This window comes from Rhamphochromis sp. 'chilingali', assembly GCF_963969265.1.
Source record: "Rhamphochromis sp. 'chilingali' genome assembly, chromosome: 3".
NCBI classification, from domain to species: domain Eukaryota; kingdom Metazoa; phylum Chordata; class Actinopteri; order Cichliformes; family Cichlidae; genus Rhamphochromis; species Rhamphochromis sp. 'chilingali'.
The window spans coordinates 28,068,476-28,093,531 of record NC_137931.1 but is presented as its reverse complement, the minus strand read 5'-3'; the positions used below and the strand labels follow the sequence as shown (position 1 = coordinate 28,093,531).

Genomic DNA, 25,056 nt, shown 5'->3' with positions numbered 1-25,056 from the left:
TGCGCTCTTCCTTCTGACGATGCTGTCTGTGTTGAGTGCTCAGTGAATCTGCGTTCGACTACTCCGCCTAGGCTGCACTCTCGAGCCTAGGCGGAGTAGTCAAATGCAGATTCACTTGCGCTCAACACAGACAGCATATATGAGGTCTCGTTCCTCTCACCCAAAAGCAGTGAGACAAAACACTTATGTGTTCTATATTGCTACAAAAGTCAAAAGATTAAAGATTTATCCTTGATTAGGGATCACTTTAAAGAATAAAGTGACACAACACAACCAATATTTCTGCATGTTAACTTCTTACACTTTCTTTCCACTGCTGCCAAAATAAGGTTAGCAATGCCTAGTTGTCAAATAGTAAATCTAGTTTTCATTCAAAAAATAGTTTGTTCACACTGCTTTACAAGCAAACACACTTATGCAGTACTGTCATTTAAAAAAAAAAGGAGTCTTTATTACAGTACTTGATTGCCTGCCACTGATATAATTAATTTTCCCAAGGGGTAATATGAGAAACTGGGACTGTTGTGCAGGGCCGAACCATAAACTGGGTAACGGTGGTCTGTTAGTGCGCCGTCTCAGTCGAACCAGAACGCCAGATCTTCTCCCTCTGCGTCGGCGTTTGCGGCCTCCAGGGCCAGAGAACAAAGGCGTCTCGGTGAGATGAATGGGGGGTCTGCAAACGGAGCGTCCGTGTTGCAAAACGTTAACTCCGGAAAGTTATAAGAAAGACCGTCTTTTATGTCCAGTAAGGTTTGTCGGTCGTACACAAGGAGACATGTGCTACTCGAGAAAAAATGAAGGAAAAGTAAAATTAAGCACAGAAAAAAGCTGTTGCTTGGGGGAGCTCGCGACGAGGCTGCCATACTCGGCGCCATCTTGGATCAGCACGCCAGTTTGGTATCATTGTTTGTCTGCTCACTGATTGCTGAAGCTAAGAGCTGCTTTGATCTGTTTGGATCTAAAGTATCCAAAGTTGAGCTCTGATGTTTCTTCACCCCTGTGTGTGTGATATGTGATTTCCTACATGCTGGCAGAGCAGCAGTTTGTGCTCACAGATGGTGACGGTGTGGAGAGACGGTGGTGTTTCCTCAGAAGAACCAGCAGAGTCACAAAGGACACCAGTCCATCTCACCACCTTGACTTGCTGACTGATGCTCGTCTGCACTGCACAGAGGAAATCAACTGACCAAGGTTTGTCCAGTGACGTGTTATGAAATGTATATTTGTTTTATGCTTACAGTTATGTTTTTCTTGACAGAGGCTCTGCAGAGGTTAGACAAAGCAGAGAAAACATGTGCTTTACATTTTACTGTGATTTATTGAGATATTTGTTGCCTGATGTTCAGCAGGAATGGAGAAATAGAATCAAAGGGAGATGTTTTTGACGTTTTTGTAATGATGTAAGTAAATCTTCAATATTATTTATTTGCTTGGTTATATTAGGAGTGTTTCTGAGTGAGGGGGGAGGAGTCATCATCCAGGTAAAGTGACGTGGATCCGTGGACACACTTGTCTCCCCTTTAAAGGAGACAATCCAAGTCATTCTTAAATGTTAGCGCTTTCAAATACACAAACATTTTTAAAGGACAAAAATGAACATCCAACTTTGACTGTAATACAAAATAAATCTTTGCATGTGTGTTTTCAAACTCTCAGATGGGCAGCATATCAGTCTTGGACTGTCTAACCTGCCGGAGCAGCATTGAATGACCACCGCACATGAGCATGTTCCTGCAACATTCAGCATCTGATCCTTCATCTGTGTGCTGCTGCTTTTGGTAAGTAGAGTTACCCAACTCCAGTAACTCTAAACACATGCCATCCATTTCTAACGGCCTGGTTACTTCCTGTCAGTTACTTTAGAAACCATGTGGTCACCTGACCTAACACTGTTTCTTCTTCTTCCCCTTAATGTTGAAGTGTCAAATGTCAAACAGCTGGAGGGGAAACTACACCAGTGTACTGAGATGTTTCACCAACACGTGCCAGATGCTGTTCCTTCATGGTGACATCACCAGAGACAGCCCCGCCCACCTCAGGACCTCGCCATTGATCATGATGATTATAATGATGACAGCGAGCGGAACTAAGACTGTAAAAATCCACGACCAGAATTTTTCTTTCTAATTATTAATGAATACTGAGAGCCTCTTTCTGTGTTTTGTCTGTTTTGGGGTTGTTTTTTTTACCTCATTTGTTACTAACAAAGTTCAGCAAACTCACACAGTTTACATTCTGTATGTTTCCATCTTTACCAGCCACACTCCAACTGCATTTAAGAAAATAATCCTTAGAAATTGTCGTTTTTCTCTTTTGTAATTGATGATAATTCAGTGAATATACTGCGCTGCTTCCTTTTATTGCTTTAAGTTTTTCAGTGTCCAGTTATTTTTTACTGCCGTTTGAATTCTCTGTATGTTTGACCCTGTAGACTGTTTGATGGATTGCTTGTCTTCCTATTTGTTACCGCTGCCTGTTTTTGACTAAAGATTTGGATTTCTGACTTCAACACAGCCTCTGCGTGTCCTCTCTTTGTGTCCTCTTCCTCTGTGAATGTGTTGCATGTGTCACAGATTCATTTTATTAACAGCTTTCCCACAGTGAGTTGCATCAGCATTCATTCACAGCACATTTCAGAAGGATTCAGATTAATTCAGTGATCTTACAGTCAGAATGATCCTGACAGAGTGCCACTGTAAATGATCTTTCATCAGGTAAATTTTAAAGTTCAGTATTTCAAAGCAGGAGTTATGAAGAATCATACTGGCATTAGGACTAATAATATGTACTTATAAAGTCAAAGTTTTTTAATTATGCTAGAATATCGGAAGACAATCAACTTTTAGTGTTTTCTGCATATTAATTATTCTGAAATAGAGATGGTGACCCTAACTGTACAGAAGCACTAAACAACTGACAATCTAACAGACATCATTGGCCCGAGCTGTCATGCACAGTGAGTCTGATCCTTTGCTGTGAGAGTCTGACAAGCATGTTTCTGATCAGTCGCGCTAAACAACAGCAGCACGTTTAAGCTTGATTAGCTGTTGTTAGAATTTATTTAATATTAATTTCTAGTATCAGCTGATGTTTGCTGGAGCCACAGCTGTAAAAAAAGCTGCTGGTCATGATATGGTTTGGTTATCTGGTGAGAGGGAAACATGAAGATGAAACCAGGAGATGTCCTTACTGAATCACCAGAGCTGAACAGGTGATGGAGAAACAGGTTTACCTTTTAGGTGACATGAATGAGTTGAAGGGAAGTTATGAACTGTTTCTGAGAGACAAATAACACCAGGATCCTTTTCTAAGTAGCTGACAGCTGGTAACTGTGCAGGTGCAGATCTAGCAAAGTGTTGCCAGGGGGGCATGTAGGGCATTAACAGGGAAAGGGGGGCACAAAGAAATACTTTTCTTTCTTATTCTCATTTAAAATGTCTCGCTTTTAAAAAATAATTATCTGAATCTTACAACAAACGATTGATAGATTGATGCATATATACCATCAGAACAGTGTACATCACTGTCACAACAGTGTTTGTTTTCATTCAAAGGCTTTATGATTTTTCCTATAATGGCGGCCGGTCTCTAGTCAAAATGCCCGGGCTGATTTTCTGTCCCAGTCCAGCCCTGTAAGCAGCTCATCTGCAGTCTGGTGTTTCCTACATCTTCCTATTCAGAAGGCAGAATTTCCGAGTTGTGAGTACAATCGAAAGCACCACGACTGCAGTTTTTGTGTTGGATGTAAAAGGCTCACATGACGCTGTGACGTAGGCTAGAATCATGGCAGCAGTCAATGACGGTCCAGGTGTGGGATTTCTCTCGTGGAAATATGCACATTATCTTTTCCTTTCTATTGGTAGGTGGCACAGTGCACTTGTGGCAAGTAAGCAAGCTAGAAGACTGGCAAAGTTATGGAAGAAACACATTAACAAGAGAATTCTGAGTAAAACCAAAGTTACTTTCCCTAGTAACTAGTTACTTTGAAAGTAACGAGTAACTTGAAGTAACTGAGTTACTTTTGAGAGAAGTAACTAGTAATGTAACTAAGTTACTATTTTAAAGTAACTTACCCAACACTGGTCATGAACGGCCATAAAAGGCCTATAATTAAAGAACAAAGCGGGGTTTCAGTTCGAGTTGCGGCAGACTGTCACTACTTGTAAATGGAACGCAGCCTTCCTACGGCGGACAGCTAACAACAGGAATCGGACGCGGTCCACCCAAGTCCACAGCAACCACCATAGCAACCGCCTAGCTTGACCTTAAAAACATATTCTGTCTTCATAACTATCAAAAATGTGAAATGATTTGCAAAGTGTGAAAGTGTTACAGCTGCAGAGAGCTATGGCGGTATCTATGGAAGCTGTTAACATAGCTAATAATATACGATGTAACCATGGAGACAGTCAGTCACGTGAGCTAGCGGTGCACGTTTACTACAGTGAATAAGGTGATTGCATGCACACGCTGCAGAGGGTAAAGACATTACTTCAATATTGTTTTATATTGATATATATTTGCCTTCTGTTGACCATCACCTCAGGTTCACCATTACAGTTTCAGCATACAGATGCACACTGACTAAATATGAACACATTCAAAAACTCATGTCTCAGAAATAAGCACAGCTGTTCATGTTTGTCATTAGAGTTTTATTTGTAAGAAAATTATGAACTTCATATTGTGCATCAAATAAAAGAACATTTCACAACTCTGAGTCAACAGAAACAGGTAACAGAAATGTCTCTAATGTAGACATGTACAGTGTAGTGTAAGCATTAAAAGATCATAAAGGAAACACTAACATTTATGTGAAACTAATTGTAATAAAAAAATGAACAGGTGGTTTATAGATGTAAAAGAAAGAATCTGAAAACAACACTTTTTTGGTCTAAGTGATCAAAGTAGAAAACAGAACTGATGTTCAAGAACAAACCGTAGCTGCACTAATATTACACATCTCCATTGTTGTGGTGAACAGACATGTTGCTTTTAAAACCACATGCAGTGTGTGACCGTGACTGTTCACTGAGACCATGAACGCCACTTCGCTGAAGCATTCTTCTTCTTCTTCTAAATTGGAAGCAGAAGGAGCACGAGCTGCTTTGATCTACTGAAAGGAAAAAGCAGAACATCTGAGCTGAAACCAGTCAGCTGAAATCATTAAGACAGGAACAAATTCAATGCAGTGTCTCAGGTGGCTTAGCCTGTTACAACTGTTGACACAAGCTAAATACGGTTAACACACAGTGTCAGGGAGCTCCAGTGTGGGAACTAGTGGCTTTAGGTTTGTAGTCATTTAACTTTCATCCATTCATTCATTTAATTCAGGAGGAAGAAATGTCAGGTTGATGCAGGCATTTGGTCCCATGCTGTCTTTAACTAAATGACTTGGTTCATTTTATGGCTGGGCTGTATGTGGGGTTATATCATGTTATTTGGGCAGGAGTACCTGTCCTCTGTTAGACTTAGAAAGTTTCTCCATAAGTAGAGTTTCTAACTCTTATAGCACATCTGTGGCTGACAGCTTTTTGGTGGCTCTTTTTACCCCACACTGGCTGTGAGTGTGTAAATAGCCCCACTAGTTCTTTTGGGTTGCAGTTAACTTGGGAGGAAGAGGTAGGTCTGCCATGACTAGATGAATAACAATTATCTGGGATACATAAATTTCATAATGCATGCATATATCTCTATAAACCTGGCCTGAGGGCTGCCATTTTTACATTCAGTTATTTCTCTGTTGGAACTAAATAATGATTGTGTTACAGTTAAACTGACACTGGTCAGTGTAAATGGCTCATTGGGACACAGAAACCTTTAAATTAAACCCTATCACCTGATATCGAGTGTCAAACAATATCAAAGCTGTAAAGCTGTTTACAGTCAGAATTTATAAAACTATGATTGTAAATAAATTCAAACAAGTGAGCTTTTCTCTTTGTGCTGAATATCAACACTGAGATTTCTTAGACTGTAAGCTTTACTTTAGCACAACCAGTTGTAGAAGCTGCCACTCCAAATGTCTTTGATAACAAGAAAAAAATACCTTTTCAGTCCACGGCCTGAAGTTCTTCTCTGACATCTTCTGCAATCGGCTTTGTCTGCTGGTTTGAAGACAATAAACCACAAAAAAGATGATTTAGTCACTTTGTCTGCGTCATGCAGCTCGAATGTGTCGTGTAACGATGTTGAATAGCCGTCGTTATCCCTCTGCTGTGTCAGTAGGATTGTACTGTACAGCATCTCATTGATATGTGAGGAATGCTAATGTAACACGATAACAGACTTACATCATTAAAACATAAAGTGCAGGAGATATTTAGATATTTTTATATTTATATTACATTTTATAGCTGACGGATATTACTAAATAGATAGAATTTACTAAATAGCTGGATGAACATGAAAAATATGTCTATAATAACAAATGACCATGAGAGCCAGTAGAATTAATTCAACTGGACACTCAAAAGACGTCCTTAAATGCTCTTTAAGTGGCAGAACAGATGAACAAACAGTTAATCGCTTACTTGAGATGAAATCTGCTCAGCTACTTTGAAAACAGCTTCTAACTGGTTCCTCCTTTAACAGGATGACTGCTCAGGGGTAAGGCCATCATGCAGTCCAGCAACCTTTATGGTTCTGCTTTGATTCACCAGGAACTATTAGGGAAACCTTCCAGCGCCTCCTGTGAAAGACACAGGGATAAACACAAACATTTATTAACATGTTCCACAGTCTTCCAGTTTGATTTTCTCATCCTGTGGACAACAACATACAGGGATGCAGGTTTATTGTTGACTTTTGTAAGGTTTATTTAGTGAACATATCCAGCTGCAGCTCCACTGTGATCCTGAACTGGATAAGCACTTAAGAAAATGTGTCAATAAATGCACATACATCAACTTACTATATTTATCCAAACAGACGGGACCAATAATGCTTCACTGAGTTAGAGACTTTAATGTCTCTTCTATGTAAGAATGTCTCGTGCTGATATACCTGCAAACTTGACAACAAAGGTTTTTCAGACTACATGTAGCTGTCCTCTATGTCAGCTCACACATTTACATTTATGTCACACTTATTTCTGCTTTCCCATTTTATAATTATTACTTACATTTTGATTAGAATAGAATAGAATAGAATAGAATAGAATAGAATAGAATAGAATAGAATTCAACTTTATTGTCATTACACATGCACAGGTACAGGGCAACGAAATGCAGTTTGCATCCATCCAGAAGTGCTTTAGTGATATAGATATATTACAATATATATTAGCAATAATATAGATATGTGAGTATATTACAGAAATGGGTCTATTATGTTATAATGTACACGGTATGAAGTATGTTGTGAATATTCTATAACTATAAGTATGTACAGGCTGTAGTGAGTACAAGCTATGTACAGGATATGAACAGGATATAAATATGAAAAACTATACAGAATATGAAATAAATAACTTTACAGAATCTGAGATATACAGCTATACAGAAATGGGAACTATGCAAGTTGTAAACAGTTGTAGGATTAAAGATTATCGAATGTACAGAATGATTATTTACACAGAGCTATACAGTAGTGCAGTTAAGATAAGTGAGGGTGTAGATAGTTTCTACAGAGGCTATATAAAGTGCTAGTGGTTGTGAGTGGTGGTTCAGTCCATGTTATTATTGTGTTTGAGGGTACAGTTGTCCATTGTGGGTGTGTGTATGTTCAGTCCATGAGTTAACGTGGGTCAGATGTCAGGAGGCAGAGTTCAGGAGTCTGACAGCTGTGGGGAAGAAGCTGTTCCGGTACCTGGTGGTCTTAGTCCGGAGGCTCCTGTGGCGCCTCCCAGAGGGCAGGAGGGTGAAGATACCTTGAGTTTGTAAATGATCAGATTACATAACTGGAATACAATGTATCCAATTCAGGGTTGCGGGAGGATGAAGTCTATCCCAGCTGATACAGGACAAAGACAGGCTGCCAGTTTATTACAGGGCTAACACGATATGTGAAACAGAAAATCCACTTAAATGTTTGATATGTCTTATAATAATCATAATTATGACTATTATTTAAAGGTTTCTTTATAAATACATTTTGATTTTTTATAACCTCTAAAATATAAACCTGAGCTGTTTCAGATTCTGACCTCTGACCTCACTGCAGCGCCCTCTTGGAAGTACGTCTGCTTCTTGTCTACCCCCAGTGTTGACCGCCTGCCATTGATATCACGTACTGTACCTGAGGAACAAAAAAGGACAAACACTTGCCTTCATTTAAGAAGTACATTCATACAGAGGTAATCTATGGAAACACACTAGTTCAACCTTTGGGAGAAATGAGTTCTTCAGGTGACTCTGCAGTCCCACACTGACAAATGAAATCTAGTTAAACTATTAAGCATATTTGCTCTTCTGAAATCTGTGTTAAACAACAACAAACATAAATTAGTAACAAAAATACAGCTGAGTAGAGGCTTTACAAACCACCAGCAGCCATAATGCTAAATTGTAATCTTCAAATGTTTCTGAGCCGTCTTCAACCTGCTTTTAACACATTAAAGTCCCACAGTCAATGCAGCCTGACTCAACCCTAGATGTTCAGCACACAGAGACACAGAGGTGCCGTTTAAAGTTTAGTGTTAACCTGAGTCACTGATCATTTGCAGTATTACAGAGTCTGGCAGTCTTTGCATGATGTCCACGTCACTAAGTTTCTAGCTGACTCTCAGGTGTGACAGGTGTGCCAGCAGGAAAGAGTAATAATAGCCTGCATCCTGAGGTTTGTCATGCAGGATTAAAGGATCCAGGCTTTGTTCACACAGCTAGGATTGTATTTTACACTGACCCTGGGTCAGTATAAGTATCATACAGTTTAAATGAAGCACTGAAACTTGCACATATTTATTACAGATGCACTGAAGCTAATCGAGATATTTGCTGTCAATCTGTGGCTGCGATTAAACACTTTACTGGAAACTTTATTAACTAGTAACTTCATCAGTCATGACAGAAGCTAATATTTCTGTGCTAACATCGTTTAAACAGTAACAGCTTTACTCCAATATAAGCTAACGTTTACACCATAACTTTAAGCTAGCACCATAAAAACGGTAAAACACGTAATAACATCTACAAATGCATCTTAAAGCTGTTATATTAGCACTCGGTGTATTACTAACATAACCACATTAACATTACTGACACTCGCTGACTTTTAATGGTCATTCTATAAATGCTGTCCGTTTAAATGGTCTTACCTGTACACACTGCATATCCACCGGATTCCAGCCAGAGTGGATTCTGGAGTCTTCCACGCTCCTGTTAGTGATCCTCCATCTGGATGGATGAGAACAACCTTCTGAACAATCTAGCAGGAGATGGCCCATATCTATGGGACTGATTTGTGCTAATAACGCCCATTGTATGGACTGATAACATGAATAAAGTCACCCAGTAGCTAGCTGTGCCATTACCCAGCATACACCACTCCCTCCGTAAATGCAATAAACGATACAAAAGTATCGTTCTACCTGTTTTTCAGGTAGTTGTTTACATTATATAATTTATTGTGTTCTGTATACGTCACTACAATGTGATTTGGAAAATGTCTAAATATACCGACAACAGGCACTTCCGCGGCAATCTCTTCAATCGGAGGACCCTTCATGTCAATTCCCGACGCGAGAGGGGTACCCTGCGCGTCCATAAGTGAATCAGAGGGAGCCTGACCATGCGTCACACGTTTGCAAGTTGGGAGTGAGAACGTGTTGGACTTATTGAGACCAAATGACCAAAGAGGTGAGTGGGTGTTAAGACACGTGGGAAGATGTCTCAACTGATTTATACATGGCAGACAAATGATTTTGTAAGCCACTGCCTCTGTTCAAAGATGGTCGATCACGGTGGACATAAATGGCTTCTTTCACTCCTCTTTCAAACCATCTTTCTTCTCTGCATCCAAAATGTTAACATTTTGGACAGAGTGCAGATGGACAGCCAAGTGTTGTCCCGTGGAGGTGGTGTTAGGATGCCTGGGTCGTTGACCCAGGGTTTTTGAGTTCATTATATTATTTATAATTTCTAGTCTTTGGTTTCTTTGTTAGAGTTCTGTCTTTTGGTTTATGTCTCTGTGTTATCCTTAGTTGCTGTCTCCCCTGTCGGCTATATCCCCATGTCCTGTCAGTGTCTGTGTCTGCCCTGGTCCCACGTCTCTGTTCCCTCTGTAGTGCCTGTCTGTGTGTCTAAGTTCAGTCTGTGTTATGTTTCCTGTTTTACTTTGAAAGTCCATGTCTCATGTTAATGTGTCTGGTTTTGCTTCCTTTGTCTCGTTAGGCCTGATTTGCCCCAGCTGTGTTTTCCTCCTGTTACTCATTCCCTGATTGCTCCCGCTGTGTATTTAAGCCCTGTGTTTCTCTGTGTCCGTGTTGCGATCTATTGTTTATTTTGCTGTGTGTTTTGTCAGTCCACCGGTGTTAGTTTATTTTGATTTTTTCCAGTTATGTTATGTTTGAGTTCAGCATTAAAGCTGTTTTGGTTTAAGTTTGTCTCTGGAGTCTGCACCTTGGGTCCTATTCCTGTCCGCACACAGCCGTTCCATAACAGGTGGCTCTTCTATGTTGTGCCATGCATTTATGAAGTGGCTGTCTGGTCTCTCCAAATGGAGTTCTGGGCATTCCTCACTACAATGTACAGCATACACCACATTATTAAGTTTGTTTTTAACAGTTATGTCTTTGGGATGAACCAGTTTTTCTCTAAATGTGTGGCTGGATCTGAAGTACACTTGGAGAGGACTCTACTGAGTTTCTCTGATAAACCTGTGTCAATTGAAAATTGTATTTAGTAGTCAGTATAATCTTTTAGTGATATAAGTTTGCATATGGTAGAATACTGCATGTAGTTATTTGTATTAGGAAATATTCAACCATGTATACTTAGAGGCATATAATCAATTGTGTGTGTGATCTCTAACAGGCTGCAGGCTTGGTGTGCACTCCAGGAATGCACCCCCACGTCCTGGGAGCATGAGAGTTCGTACCTTGTTTTATTGTTTTACGGTAGGATTAACGTAGCTATGTCTGTTTTAGTTTAAGTGCTTCTTTACATATAGATGAACTGCTGGACTTCCTCACCATGTTATTTAGGGTGAGGGGGAGACTACCCTTTCCTGACCAAGGATGTACCTTTTGTGCTTTCATGACCCTTTGATCAGCAGGACACACACACACACACACACACACACACACACACACACACACACACACACACACACACACACACACACACTGAAATATAAATAAAGACCGGGGCAGTTTCTTAGTGCGAGTCTCAGTCTGGAGGCTGCCCTTGCTAGCAAGAAGTTCTGTGTGTTTCTCCTCTCTGAGTCTTTACTGAAGAAGTGTTTTAGAATATTTTCCCTAACAACCTGCTACATAAGGGATGACAATGTTGTTCATTTTGTCCTTCTGGTTCTCCTTAGTTGGTGTCTGAGCTTCTATACTGTGAATCTTTGCCAATTTTATGAAATCCCACTTGGGATAACCACATGTTTTAAGAACTTTGTTTACATGCGTGTGTTCCCTCTTTTTCCCTTTTGGCTTAGCGGGAACATTTTCTGCCCAGTCCGGAATACTTCAATTTTGTTCTCTATAGGGCGGTGATAGTCCAAGAGTAAGTACTAGTCTATGTGTATGGGCTTCCGATAAACTTCAATGTTGAGGTTTCCATTCGCCTCAATGCGTATGAATGGCTAACTATTATCTTCTGTGTCATCCGTTGTAAACTTTATGTTTCTATAGTAGTGAGTAGTGAAGGTTTCTACTTCTTGGGCTTTGATTTTGACCTAGGTGTCACTCACGTATCTGTACCAGTGGCTAAGGACAGCGCCTCTATTCTACACATACCTCACTGAACAACTAGCCTATAAATGTACTAGAAATGTACATTTAACTGCTTATTTTCCATAAAGTCACTAAGTAACCCTAGAATGTGGGCGAAATCAAGCTAACAACATATAATAGCTGAAAATAGTTGAGATGGGGCAGCACGGTGGCACAGTGGTTAGCACTGTTGCCGCACAGCAAGAAGGTCCTGAGTTCAATTCCACCATCAGGCTAGGGTCTTTCTGTGTGGAGTTTGCATGTTCTCCCCGTGTTTGCGTGGGTTCCCTCCGGGTACTCCGGCTTCCTCCCACTGTCCAAAGACATGCACTTAGTGGGGATAGGTTAATTGGTTAATCCAAATTGCCCATAGGTGTGAATGTGAGTGCGAATGGTTGTTTGTCCCTGTGTGTTGGCCCTGCGACAGACTGGCGACCTGTCCAGGGTGTACCCCGCCTCTCGCCCTATGACAGCTGGGATAGGCTCCAGCGCCCCCCGCGACCCTGAAAAGGATAAGCGGACGCGAATGGATGGATGGATGGATGGATAGTTGAGATGAATCTAGCTGGGTTAATGCCAGTTATTGGAAATTGATAGAAATGATATGCTCACTGAAAAAAAGTAAATAAAGAAAGGAAAGTGAAACAAGTTAATTTTAATCTTTCACTTGAACATTGAATGACAGTATCCTTTTGGGTTTGAAGAGAGCCGTCTCTTCAAGAGATTAAGTACGTATCATTGTGCAGGCGTTTTGTAAAGTTTCCTTGTTTTTTGTTATGTTTCACTTGTGTGTGGTTCCCCAGGGTTTCAGCTGTTTCTTAGTTAGTTCTTCTTCATCTAAGGTTCATCTACTGTTCAATTGTCATGGTGAATCATTACCAGTGTAATACAGTGCAGTGCCTACTCCAGGAATAGTTGCTTTGTTAGTGTGTTCGTACTATCTGTGTTTTTGCAAAACAAAACAACTAAAAATCCACTCTGGATTTGCAATTTTAGGTAGATTTCTTAGATGCCAGGTATTCAGCCAGTCGTGTGCTGAGTCACTTTTCACTACCCACCAAGTCAAAGCCCTTGCCTGAAAATGTTGTGATAGCTGAAGCAAGTAGTTCATAAGAGATAACCCGCTGTCAGCCCTGAGCTAAAGTTTTTATTTTTCATAGAGAAGAGAACTTTAAATGTCAATAAAACCTGTACTTGTAAAGATAAAATAAATACAAATAAAAAAGGAGCATCATCATGTGTATCATTCTTTAAAAAATTAAGGCCTGAAGGTGTTTCCTCTGCAGAAGAGCTTCTCTTGGTCTGGAACCTTACAGCTTGTTTAGGATTCTAATGTCTTTTTTGAAACTACCTCACGTGGCTAAGTCATTCACTAGGTTTTGACAGGTTTTTTTTTTTCCACAAAAAAATAAAAAGCTTATTGGGGGGGCCTAATAATTTTGTCCCCATCTGTAGTTGTTGACCTGAAAAAGAAATTTGTAGTTGCATACTCCTGCACTCTCTTACTGTATGTCTGTACCAGTATTTCCGTTGATAGAACGATTACAAAAACCTTAAAAAGCAGTCAAACAGATATCTGTAACAGAAAGTCAGTAATTTTTTTTCAGTGTGTAATTAGTTTCTAGACATAAGAAATATTCATAATCTTGTAAAATGAGGTGTAAAATGTATTGTATTGCATGTGCTGTTTTTTTTTTTTTTTTTCCAGGTCCCACTGGTTGACCATGATCTCACCAGAGATGACAGTTTCATTTCAAAGGACACTCCCACAAAATTGTGCATAAATAGAGACATCAGTACTGCTACATGAGCAGAGCAGTTCATCAAAGGAACTTCTTGGTGACATTAGAAGAGGTAAGACAGATAACTTTTGAAAGGATTTCAGTCAGTGTCAGGTTTGGGATTAATTCATTGTCAAAAAAAAGAAGAAAGTCATAAAAAATATATTATTAGAATTCTTTAACCATCAGGATTTTTGTTTTACTTTCAGGGGTGAAAATGGTTGATTATGAAGTTATTGTGCTCACTGGCAGTCTGGGCTTTGCCACCACTTTTGACAATATCTACATTAAGCTGGTTGGCCTTAATGGATCGAGCAAACGCAAATGCCTGTGGAGCTCCATGCCATCTTTCTACAGTGGTGCAGTAAGTCAGAAATACCCATCTCCATGTTTAAATGTGTGTCATGCTTGCTGATCTTTGGCTAAATTAGATTAAATACTGATTTATTACATCAAATACATCAATTTTTTCCCACCATTAAAGTAAATGTTTTATAACGTTACAGCCTAGCTCCCGATTATAATATGTATGTAATCTTGATCACTTGTAAATGTTCCAAAGCTGGTGTGTCATTACTCTAGGTGTCACGTTTTACTGTGACCTGCCCAGTCTCCCTTGGAGAGCTTTTGCTGATCGAGGTAGACAAAGAACATCGGTTACTCCTCCCAGACATGTCTTGGTATGCAGCCAAGGTAGAAGTGACTTCCCCTGAAGGAGACACCTACCACTTTCCTATCTACCAATGGATCACCAACAGCGATGTTCACCGCTTCAAAGAGGGAGAAGGTTTGTGGAAACATGCTTGCCTGACATCATGCATGTAATTTACTGATAACATGAAAGATAAAAACAGAAAGATAAAGTATAAAGAATAATGACAAAATTCAAACCATACTATATTTAAAGGTAATTGCTGTAAAACAGTAAGCTCTCAGAGCCTCTCAAGAAAAAAACAGTCTTCTAGCCAAGTACAGTCGGCAGGAAGAGCTGGAGAAGCAACAGCAAGTCTATTGGTAAGAGTGCTGAGCTGTTATTTTAACATCTAATAACTAAAGCTAATAACATTATCCACCTCTGTGTTTATTCTCAGACACAGGCATTGTTTGTGAATGGGGACCACCCGCATCCTTTATGTCTTAAAACTTTTTTTTTCAGCTGGGAAAAAGAGGGAATTGCACACTGCATGAAGGCAGACAATGCCCAGTCACTGCCCTATGATATCCGCTTCTCTTTAACTAAGACTGCAGAAATGACCTACATTTCAGCCAAAGGGTGAATGCCTTAACTATCTATCTATAGATACAATGTAATTATTAAATTCATCTTAACACAAACTGTTGTATCTTTACTTTATAGACTGGGGCAAATGGGACTAATGCAAATATTGGAGTGGAAAAAGGAATTTACTCGTATGGAAGATATTAGTCTCCTGTTGCGTATCCATCAGACTAAAACATCAGGTAATGAAATGATCATTAAACTACAGGGAGTGCAGAATTATTAGGCAACTTCCTTTCCTTTGGCAAAATGGGTCAAAAGAAGGACTTGACAGGCTGGATTGTGGCTGGATTGGTAAAGGGCAGAGAGCTCCAGTCCGACTCAGACGCCAGCAAGGTGGAGGTGGAGTACTGGTTTGGGCTGGTATCATCAAAGATGAGCTTGTGGGGCCTTTTCGGGTTGAGGATGGAGTCAAGCTCAACTCCCAGTCCTACTGCCAGTTTCTGGAAGACCCCTTCTTCAAGCAGTGGTACAGGAAGAAGTCTGCATCCTTCAAGAAAAACATGATTTTCATGCAGGACAATGCTCCATCACACGCGTCCAAGTACTCCACAGCGTGGCTGGTGTGAGATTATTCTGTTATCATATGTTATCTTATATCTGTAGTTAAAGTAGTTGAATTATGTTAACTGCTGTAGGTCATATAATTTCCTTTAGTTTAGATGGTGTGCTGTGTATGTAGTTTAGTTCTCATTATACTTTTGGGTTAAAAGAACATATTCATTTTGTAGTTCAATAGATAAAGTGTGCATCACTTTGTATCCTTGATCTGCTGTGAATGTCTCACACTGTTCTTGACATGTTTTACTGCTGAATCATGAAAAGAAAGGTTGTATGCAGGAGACTCTGTGTCTAGGACAGGGGAGACAGACCACATTCCATGCCCCCACCTTTACAGAGAGCAGAAAGACAGGGAGTCGAGGTCATAACTTAGGCGCCGTAGCAGAGAAAGAATGTGAATGTTTAGGTTTTTACGACTAGGTGGGGGCCACTAAAGGCTATAAGAGCTTGAGTAACCCTCCACCATTTTGAGACATGCGGTAACCCTCTGCAAGCATCTCTCCCGTCCGGACGTTCTAATGCTCTTAAGTGTTGAATTGTATGGAAATAAATGATTGTTGATTGAGCATTTATACACTGAGTATTGTCCTTCCTTCAGCCCAAAGATTAAAAGAATTGGGAGATTTCAACACTGGCAAGAAAGGGTATAAAAGAAGAAAAACTAATGACATGGCCACCTTGTTCACCTGATCTGAACCCCATTGAGAACCTGTGGTCCATCATCAAATGTGAGATTTACAAGGAGGGAAAACAGTACACCTCTCTGAACAGTGTCTGGGAGGCTGTGGTTGCTGCTGCACGCAATGTTGATGGTGAACAGATCAAAACACTGACAGAATCCATGGATGGCAGGCTTTTGAGTGTCCTTGCAAAGAAAGGTGGCTATATTGGTCGCTGATTTGTTTTTGTTTTGTTTTTGAATGTCAGAAATGTATATTTGTGAATGTGGAGATGTTATATTGGTTTCACTGGTAAAAATAAATTATTGAAATGGGTATATATTTGTTTTTTGATAAGTTGCCTAATAATTATGCACAGTAATAGTCACCTGCACACACAGATATCCCCCTAAAATAGCTAAAACTAAAAACAAACTAAAAACTACTTCCAAAAACATTCAGCTTTGATATTAATGAGTTTTTTGGGTTCACTGAGAACATGGTTGTTGTTCAATAATAAAATTATTCCTCAAAAATACAACTTGCCTAATAATTCTGCACTCCCTGTATATTTTATGTGTTGTCGGACAAAGTTGTGATATAACCTGTGGATGATGTCCCAAAGCTTGAGTCCATCATCTCTGTAGTAGAAGCTTGGTACATCTTTCAATCCACACTCTTCAATATCATCTGGGATACAGAGGGAGGTGTAGGTCACGGTGGCCAGTGATTTCTTCAGGATTTCGGCGGCACCCTTTCCACCAGAAGCTGTAAACTAGTGAATAGTCAAGGCACAATTAGAGGATACTACATGATACTTAAAAAGAAGATATATTGGACTATTTATACCTTAGCAAAAGATCCATTCTCAGAGATCAGAAGGTCCCGAGCTAAGTAATTGATCTGAAGAGTGTAGCGAGTGCAAGGTCTGAGAAGCTGACGGAAAGAGGAAAATTCATTAAGAAAAAATCTTGTTCCTTTCTTTTCGGATGATTTATACTGTATAAAAAGGAAAATAACTCCTTCCCAGTTTGTTCTCCACACACAGGAAAGGCCTTGCACTTTGTGCTTGGTTTGTACTTTGTAATTATATGCAGTTATTCATGCAACCATGTTTGCTATTCATCCATTCACAAAGGCTTACCAAAACAAAATAGTTCCTCAGGCCTTCCCAGTAAATAGTTTCCCTTTACATACCAATCTCTCTCTCAATGTCAGTGGTGGGAAATAAACTTGATAAGAGGAGTAAAAACTCTAATTACAGAGTGGAAATGATTTTCACACATTTTATATACTTGATAATCATCTGTTATTATAGTTCTTTTTTTAATTAATGTGCATAGAAAGCTACAGGGAAACCAAAAACAATGTTTGAATGTGTCCCCATTTGTCCAAAGGTTTGTGGAGCCAGTACTCACCCACTACGAGATTGATGCTGATGTCCAGGAAGACCATGAACTGCAGAACTGGATCAAAGAAATTTTTGAACATGGATTCCTTTCAAATAACAATTCAGGTGATGATAATGTGAATGTTGAATATTATCATGAAATAGTTTTAATTGAATGTATGTGTTGACAGTTTATTCTTTTGTATTTATAGGAATTCCACAGAAATTCACCACTAAGAATGAGATGGTCAAGTTTGTCACCATGGTGATCTTCACTTGCTCCGCCCAGCACTCAGCTGTCAACTCTGGACAGGTGAAGCCTTTTAATTTACCTCAGTTAAAAGTGATTGTGTATTGTTCAGAGAGTGTGGTTGACCTTGTTTTTCGGTGAAAACACAACATCCAGCGCAGAATCAGCTTTCTGGAATTTCCTTATCTGGATGATTGAGCATATATCAAGCAGTGAATGGTATTTGACTTTTCCCCAGTCCCCAGTCTGCCCTCTGTCTGGCCAAAAGCTCAGCCAGTGATTCATCAAAGACAAAAGTGACGTGTGAATGTTTTTGCTACAAATTTGTCTGACTGGGATTGAAATTTAAATCGACATTTTACACCTTCATTTTCTTTGTCCTGGTGCCTATAATAGTTCAGCCATCAGGCTAGTTGACATCATGTAATGTTAGCTACCCCAAATTCACTAACTGTTCAAGCATTGGTGATATTCAGCTTTGCATCTTCATTTAACAGTCTAGCACTGCTGCACATTTTTGCAGGGTTTTTTTTCTCAAGATAGGAACTTGCCAGCTGATTTTCTGCTACCTATTTAAACCTCATAAATCAATTATAAATACTGGATTTTAAAGAACTTAACACATGGGAGAGCAGCCACATTTTATTGTATTGTTTTTTTAATGTGATGGTTTTTAATGTCACATTCTGGTGTTTCAAAGCTATACTTCACGCCTATTAATAGATATATTTATCCATTACTTTCTCAATGCAGTATGACTTTGGTGGCTGGATGCCCAATAGTCCTACCTCCTTGCAGCTTCCCCCACCAACAACAAAGGAGACAGCAACTGAGAAAACAATGTTGAACACATTTCCCAGTGTTAACACCACAGTGCATGCCATGGCCACCTTATGGCTACTCAGCAAGGAGTCATCTGACCGTGTAAGTGCTCTGCAAAGGCTTTATAAAAGACAAAGATCATCATGCATGTGTGTATTTTATGTAATGCACAATAAGAGCAAAGAAAAAAAATGCCCATAGTTGAACAAAAAGTAATTGGTTAGTTGATCTAATGTCAATCTTACCAGGTCCTACTTGGCCACTTCCCTGAGGAGCATTTCACTGATAAATTTCCTCGCAAAAAGATAATGGAATTTCAAGAAGAGCTCCAAAGGCTGAGTGCAGAGATCAAAACCAGAAACAAGGATTTGGACCTTCCATACACATACCTGGATCCAAAAGTGATTGAAAACAGTGTGTCCATTTGAATATTAGAAAGTGTGTTCTCCTTCATTTTCATATCAACAAACAGGAGGAGAGGGAGAGCGGTGATTCTTCTGGTTTGGCTTTTGTTTCACATCATAATCTAAAAACAGCTTTTAAGCTTATGAACAGGAAAACTATGTCAAGATTCGAGTTTTTGAGGAGGAGACAAACGACTGCATGGTCTCAGTAGATGTCAGAATAGTGATTTTGGACGGGGGAGGAGGTAAGTGACGGAAGTGAGAGGTAAATGACGGAAGTGATGTTGTAGGTGACGTCAGACGCCGGAGATTTTGGCGGAGAAAAAGCAAATGGTAGCATAGAGTTTAACAAAGGTTTTCCAAGCTTCAGTATTACCAAATATACTAATCAATTGTCATATAACTAACAACATCTGTTTTATCATCTCTAACACCCTGGAGGACAACGGGGAGAGTTTAGACGCTCTCCAAGATTACATCGACCGCTGTTTTCAAGATTTAGTAATGCATAAGGCCCAGAGTGCATCTTCCCCGGCCAAAATCGAGACGCCGTCATCGAAGAGAAGTCGCCAGGCAGACTCCCCCGGTACAACATCGCCTGCCGGCAAAGACATCGCAGAAATCCTGGAGTCAATCGACAAGCGATTGTCCAGTTTCGATGCGAGGCTGTCCCTGGTGGAGATTTTACACCGGGAATTTAAATCTCTGAGAGAATCCCTGGAATTCAGCCAGCGGCAGGTGGAAACGCTTGCCGCTGAAAATGCCACGCTACGGGAGTCGGTTAAATCTCTCACCGATAACGTGACCCAGCTAAACATTGAAAATAAAAAAATAGAGTCCGTTATCGATCTACAAGCCCGTAGCATGAGAGATAATCTTGTGTTTTCTGGTATTCCAGAAACTGCCGGAGAGGACGCAGAGGCAACGGTGAAAAACTTCATTAAAATCCACCTGAAGCTGCCGGAGGACACCGTAAAGAACATCGACTTCGATAGAGTACATCGCTTGGGGGGCGCGCGGTCGCGGACCGGGAGACCACGGCCTATTGTGGCCAAATTCAATCAATTCAAACAGAAGGAACAGGTGAAGAGTCGCGGCAGAGAGCTGAAAGGAACGGACTTCAGCGTGAACGACCAGTTCCCCAAAGAGATCCTGGAACGACGCAAGGTCCTGTTCCCAGTTCGACGTAGCTTCATCCAGAAAGGCTCCCGTGCTGTCATCGCCGTGGACCGGCTCTACGTGGACGGACAGCTTTACCGCGACCTCGGCACCACACCGTGGTTATATTAACTGCACTCCAGATAAGAACCCGCTACACTCTTTTCTTATTCATTCACACTCTCTCCTTTAACATGAGTTTAAGCTAGTAATATCAATATGATGTCATAGCAGATATAACACCGTCACCCTCCGTCATTGCTTTAATTGGAATGTTTCCGTTTCGTTTCTTTTTTTTTTGTTGTTGCTCACAGTTCATGTGGTTTCTTTCTTTCTCTTGTCTTTCACTGCTGTGGTCACCTACTTCCCCACTCACCTACAAACAACACCCTCTATTTCTCCATATTTTCACAACACGATCACGCAAACACATCAGCTCAACGGCAGCACATTCACAACAGCCTCACAGCACGCACAGACTTGCAGGACACATAAGCAAGCCACGCTTGTTCATATTAGTGAATATTCACACACATAGTCAGACTTATGGAGTCTCTCACCACACTTCTTTTTCTCTTTCTATTTATAAACAAGGGATGTTTCCATATTCTCTCCACCTGTCTAAACGAAACACCCAGCATACATCATTAGACATATACGCACAATTAAGGGCATGCTGAGGTTTGTCACATGGAATGTAAATGGAGCTGGCACCAGAGGAAAGAGGTTAAAAATATTTAACCAGCTTAAAAAACTACAGGCAGATGTTGTTTTATTACAAGAAACTCACAAACCTGTCACAGGTTTAAATGAACTTAAAACACCTGAGTTTCCTAACGTGTTTGCAGCCGGTTATAATTCTAGACAACGGGGAGTAGCAATTTTAATACATAAAAATGTTAATTTTACAGTACTCGATACAGTTATAGATCCAGAGGGTATATTTCTAATTATTAAACTATCAATATTGAACAAAAAACTATGTATTGTTAGTATATATGGTCCAAATGTTGATGAACCCTCATTCTTCCACGGTTTTTTTAGTGCACTCTCTGAACACCTTGATTGCACACTCATTCTTGGCGGTGACCTCAACCTTGGACTAAATGAAGAAATGGATAGGCTCAACACAACAGGAACTCAGCGTAATTGGCAGTCCACAAATATAATCAAACAGTATATGAACGACTTTGGTCTTTGCGATGCATGGCGCTCTCTTCACCCCACCAGTAAGGAATATACTTTTTTCTCGCATGTTCATCACTCTTACTCTCGTCTGGATTATTTTTTGGTCAGCAGCTCACTGCTGTGTGACATTTCAGACACTGAGATTCATCCTATAGCTGTCAGCGATCATGCTCCTGTATCTTTAACACTAATGCACAAGAATAATACTACGCCAAGTAAAAACTGGAGATTTAATATATCACTACTTAAAGATGAAGACTTTATTAAATACTTTAAAAAGGAATGGACTTCATATTTAGACTTTAATGACACTCCCGGAATATCTGCTTCTGTTCTATGGGAAGCAGGGAAAACTGTGATGAGAGGTAAAATAATTTCTTTCTCATCACACAAAAAGAAAAAAGAAAACAAAAATATTCAGGAATTAGAAAAAAACATCAAATCACTAGAAGAAGCCTACGCGTCCCACCAAGATCAGGAAACATTGAACAAAATATGCAAAACAAAACTAGAATTAAATGAAACTATTAATAAAAAAACACAATTCCTTATACAAAGACTTCGCTTGCAGAATTTTGAACACAGTAACAAATCAGGTCGATTTCTAGCCAACCAGCTAAAAATAAATAAAGAAAAAATAACTATATGTGCTGCTAAAGATTTATCGGGGAACACAATATATGATCCTGGAAGAATAAACAACATTTTTAGGGATTTCTATGAAACTTTATACTCACCACAAATAAACCCATCTAAAAATGAAATTGATCTGTTTCTTGACAACGTAACTCTTCCAAAATTACCAGACAGTCAAGCAATGGAACTGGATTCGCCACTGACGCCAAGTGAACTCCAGGAAGCCCTGATAAGTATGCCCAATAATAAGGCTCCAGGTCCAGACGGCTTCCCTGCAGAATTCTACAAAGAATTCTGGACAATTTTGGCACCAGTATTCCACAGCATGTTGCAGGAAATCGAGGAAAAGGGCAGACTACCACCAAATATGAATTCTGCCAACATTAGTCTCCTGCTAAAACCAGGCAAAGACCCTTTATTTCCCTCAAGCTATCGTCCAATTTCTCTTTTAAATGTAGACCTTAAAATAATCTGCAAAGCTCTCTCAAAGAGATTAGAGAAAATGACCCCCCTCTTAATTCATCCTGACCAAACTGGTTTCATAAAAGGTCGGCACTCCTCAACAAACACTCGTAGATTACTTAATTTAATAGACTACTCATACGATAAAAACATCGAAACCATAATATTATCTCTAGATGCAGAAAAAGCATTTGACAGAGTTAATTGGAAATTTTTATTCGCAACTTTACACAAATTTGGTTTTGGAAACTCTTTCATAAACTGGATAAGAATATTATACAATTCCCCAACGGCTCGTATCAGAACAAATGACCAGACATCCTCCAGCTTCTGTCTCCTGAGGGGCACCAGACAGGGATGCCCACTCTCCCCTTCACTTTTTGCAATTTTTATCGAACCTCTAGCAGCAGCATTTAGACAGGCTACAACAATTAAGGGCATAAAATGTAAGAACATAGAACATAAAATCAGTCTCTATGCGGATGATGTGTTGCTTTTTCTGCAAAACACACAAACCAACCTCTCTGAGGTAATTACTTTAATAAACTGGTTTTCAAGAGTTTCAGATTATTCAATTAACTGGCCAAAATCTACAGTTCTCCCCATTAACTGCTCCTTCCATAATTCTTCCTCTGCCCCACTGCAATCCGGAAATATTAAATATTTAGGTATTAATGTCTCTCCTAAGCTTTCAGACTTAACTAAACTAAACCACATCCCACTTCTAAAGAAAGTAGAAGGCGATCTGACTAGATGGAAATCTTTACCCATATCACTCATGGGAAGGGTCGCCACTATAAAAATGATGATCTTGCCAAAAATAAATTACTTATTTTTGATGATCCCTAACAAACCATCACAAGATTGGTTCAGATCTCTGGATTCATATATTTCCAAATTCCTTTGGAAAGATAAACCCCCGCGTATTAGCTTAAAAACGCTACAAAGAACCAAGGATAGAGGAGGATTAGATCTACCTAATTTCCACCAATACTTCTTAGCCAACAGGCTTCAGTTCATCTCAGAATGGTTAAAACATACCTTCTTAGTTGAGCCCTGGCTAGATGTTGAACAGGCACTATGCAAGGATCTAGAGATTTCAGACCTACCATGTATTAGCTCAAACATCAAAAGACATGAATGCTTTAAAAGTATCAACATCAGCTTTTCTCTAACAGCATGGTGGGAGTTTCTAAAAATAACGGAGTCTTCATTAATCCCATGCAAACGTACACCTATCTGGAATAACCCTGACATATTACAAAACAATAATATGATTAATTTCCCAGAATGGAGTTGTAAAGGAATTAAATACTTAGAGCATATATTAGAGGGAACAGAATTTATTCCATTTGACAGACTAGTTGAACAATATGGGATCAACAAGACAAGGTTTTTAGAATATCAACAAATTAAATCCATAGTAAAAAAGAAATTTAACCTCAGTCAAGTTGAATTACAAACACCACTAAGTGCGGCACATTTTTTTACTCTTAAATCCCCCAAATTATTATCTAAAATATACAGAACACTTTCTAAATTAGATGAATCAATATCCCTTCCTACTGCAAAGTGGGAAGCAGATTTATCAGTCAACCTAGACCAAAACTTCTGGTCTCAGATTTGCTTAAAAACTTTCAAATTAATTAAAAATCCCAGTCTGCAATTAATACAATACAAAATACTTCATAGAGTGCACTATACAGGTCATCGGATGTTCAAGATGGGCTTTACATCTTCCAACAACTGCTCACACTGTCAAGGCAATACACCAGACAACTACATCCACGCTCTTTGGTTCTGTCCACCAGTGCAAAAGTTTTGGCGCGAGATATGTGAAGACTTATCAAAGTGTCTGAAATGTAACATTCCAACTTCCCCCTTAGTGTGTCTACTGGGCAGCTTAGATAATGTCACTTCAGAAAAGAATATAGCCCATATGATCTTCACTGCCCTATGCATAACCAAGAAAACAGTCCTCATGAACTGGAAAAATAAAAATAATCTTAATTCTAACCAATATAGAAATTATCTATTAGATTACATTAGTCTTGACACAGCCTCTGCCACCACATTAGATCAATTGCTCTGGGCCCCTTTTATCAGCTCCATCACCTAGTGGGGGTGGGGGGTCATAGTTTGGTCCCGCCTTCACTGTTGTGATTGGTGAGGGGGTAGGGACAGGCTTAGGGCGTCGGGGGGTTCCCCGGAGGCATCTTCCTTGGGGGGCTCAAACCGAGGTAGCGGTCACGTCCGGTTGGGGGCTCTGTTGGCTCTCAGGTGACTGTTTCCTCGCGGCTGCGTGCAGCGGGGCTAGGGGAGGGTCTGTGCTGACGGACGTGGGTTACTGACCTGGCAACCTGACTGCCCCTGGGTGGGTCCGGGATGGGCGTGAGGTTCTGGGGGCGCTCCGTCTCTGGGCTGGGGCCCGGGCCGGGCCTCGGGGGCTTGGGTCCTGGTTGGTGTGTTGCCGGGGTTGTGGGCGGGTGGGTGCATGGGGGCCCGGCCCTGGAGCAGGGTGCCGCCGGTGCGTCGAGCCGCCTGGGGGGCTCTTCATCTGGTGGGGGGGATGGTCACATCTTGCAGGA

At 40.2% G+C, this 25,056-nt stretch overlaps 2 protein-coding genes and 2 long non-coding RNA genes across 5 annotated transcripts; 3 read left to right on the top strand and 1 right to left on the bottom strand.

The window, feature by feature from the left end:
• The first annotated feature begins 1,036 nt into the window (after window positions 1-1,036).
• Window positions 1,037-2,181, top strand: LOC308394174. The gene is made up of 4 exons (XR_013971132.1): window positions 1,037-1,191; window positions 1,444-1,481; window positions 1,657-1,778; window positions 1,938-2,181. It is a non-coding gene; the product is annotated as an uncharacterized lncRNA (long non-coding RNA).
• Window positions 2,182-4,658: 2,477 nt separating this feature from the next.
• Window positions 4,659-9,699, bottom strand: LOC308394171. 2 transcript variants are annotated; one of them, XR_013971128.1, is made up of 6 exons: window positions 9,618-9,699; window positions 9,257-9,335; window positions 8,147-8,238; window positions 6,534-6,691; window positions 6,050-6,107; window positions 4,659-5,116 (listed from the first exon to the last, which is right to left on the bottom strand). It is a non-coding gene; the product is annotated as an uncharacterized lncRNA (long non-coding RNA). The 2 variants fall into 2 exon arrangements; XR_013971129.1 differs by lacking the exon at window positions 9,618-9,699 and having other exon boundaries at window positions 9,257-9,426.
• A 3,896-nt stretch (window positions 9,700-13,595) lies between these two features.
• On the top strand, window positions 13,596-19,065 carry LOC308393701 (hydroperoxide isomerase ALOXE3-like). Its single transcript, XM_080877659.1, has 9 exons — window positions 13,596-13,732; window positions 13,869-14,023; window positions 14,242-14,446; window positions 14,567-14,673; window positions 14,816-14,841; window positions 17,556-17,674; window positions 17,761-17,861; window positions 18,552-18,722; window positions 18,869-19,065. Exons 2-9 carry the CDS (start codon window positions 13,877-13,879, stop codon window positions 19,046-19,048), a joined length of 1,056 nt encoding a protein of 351 aa, XP_080733785.1. The 5' UTR covers window positions 13,596-13,732; window positions 13,869-13,876; the 3' UTR covers window positions 19,049-19,065.
• A 411-nt stretch (window positions 19,066-19,476) lies between these two features.
• LOC308394169 (uncharacterized protein) lies at window positions 19,477-23,007 on the top strand. The gene is made up of 2 exons (XM_080878355.1): window positions 19,477-19,610; window positions 19,923-23,007. The coding sequence occupies exons 1-2, from the start codon at window positions 19,529-19,531 to the stop codon at window positions 20,312-20,314; spliced, it is 474 nt and encodes a 157-aa protein (XP_080734481.1). The 5' UTR covers window positions 19,477-19,528; the 3' UTR covers window positions 20,315-23,007.
• The last annotated feature ends 2,049 nt before the right edge of the window (window positions 23,008-25,056 follow it).

Coding starts and splice junctions, on each gene's coding strand:
- LOC308394169 (XM_080878355.1), top strand. CDS start 19,529: ATGCATAAGGCCCAGAGTGCATCTTCCCCGGCCAAAATCGAGACGCCG. Junction 19,611..19,922: donor TCGCCAGGCAGACTCCCCCG/GTACAACATCGC, acceptor CTGGTATTCCAG/AAACTGCCGGAGAGGACGCA.
- LOC308393701 (XM_080877659.1), top strand. CDS start 13,877: ATGGTTGATTATGAAGTTATTGTGCTCACTGGCAGTCTGGGCTTTGCC. Junction 14,024..14,241: donor CATCTTTCTACAGTGGTGCA/GTAAGTCAGAAA, acceptor TCATTACTCTAG/GTGTCACGTTTTACTGTGAC. Junction 14,674..14,815: donor AAGCAACAGCAAGTCTATTG/GTAAGAGTGCTG, acceptor TTTTTTTTTCAG/CTGGGAAAAAGAGGGAATTG.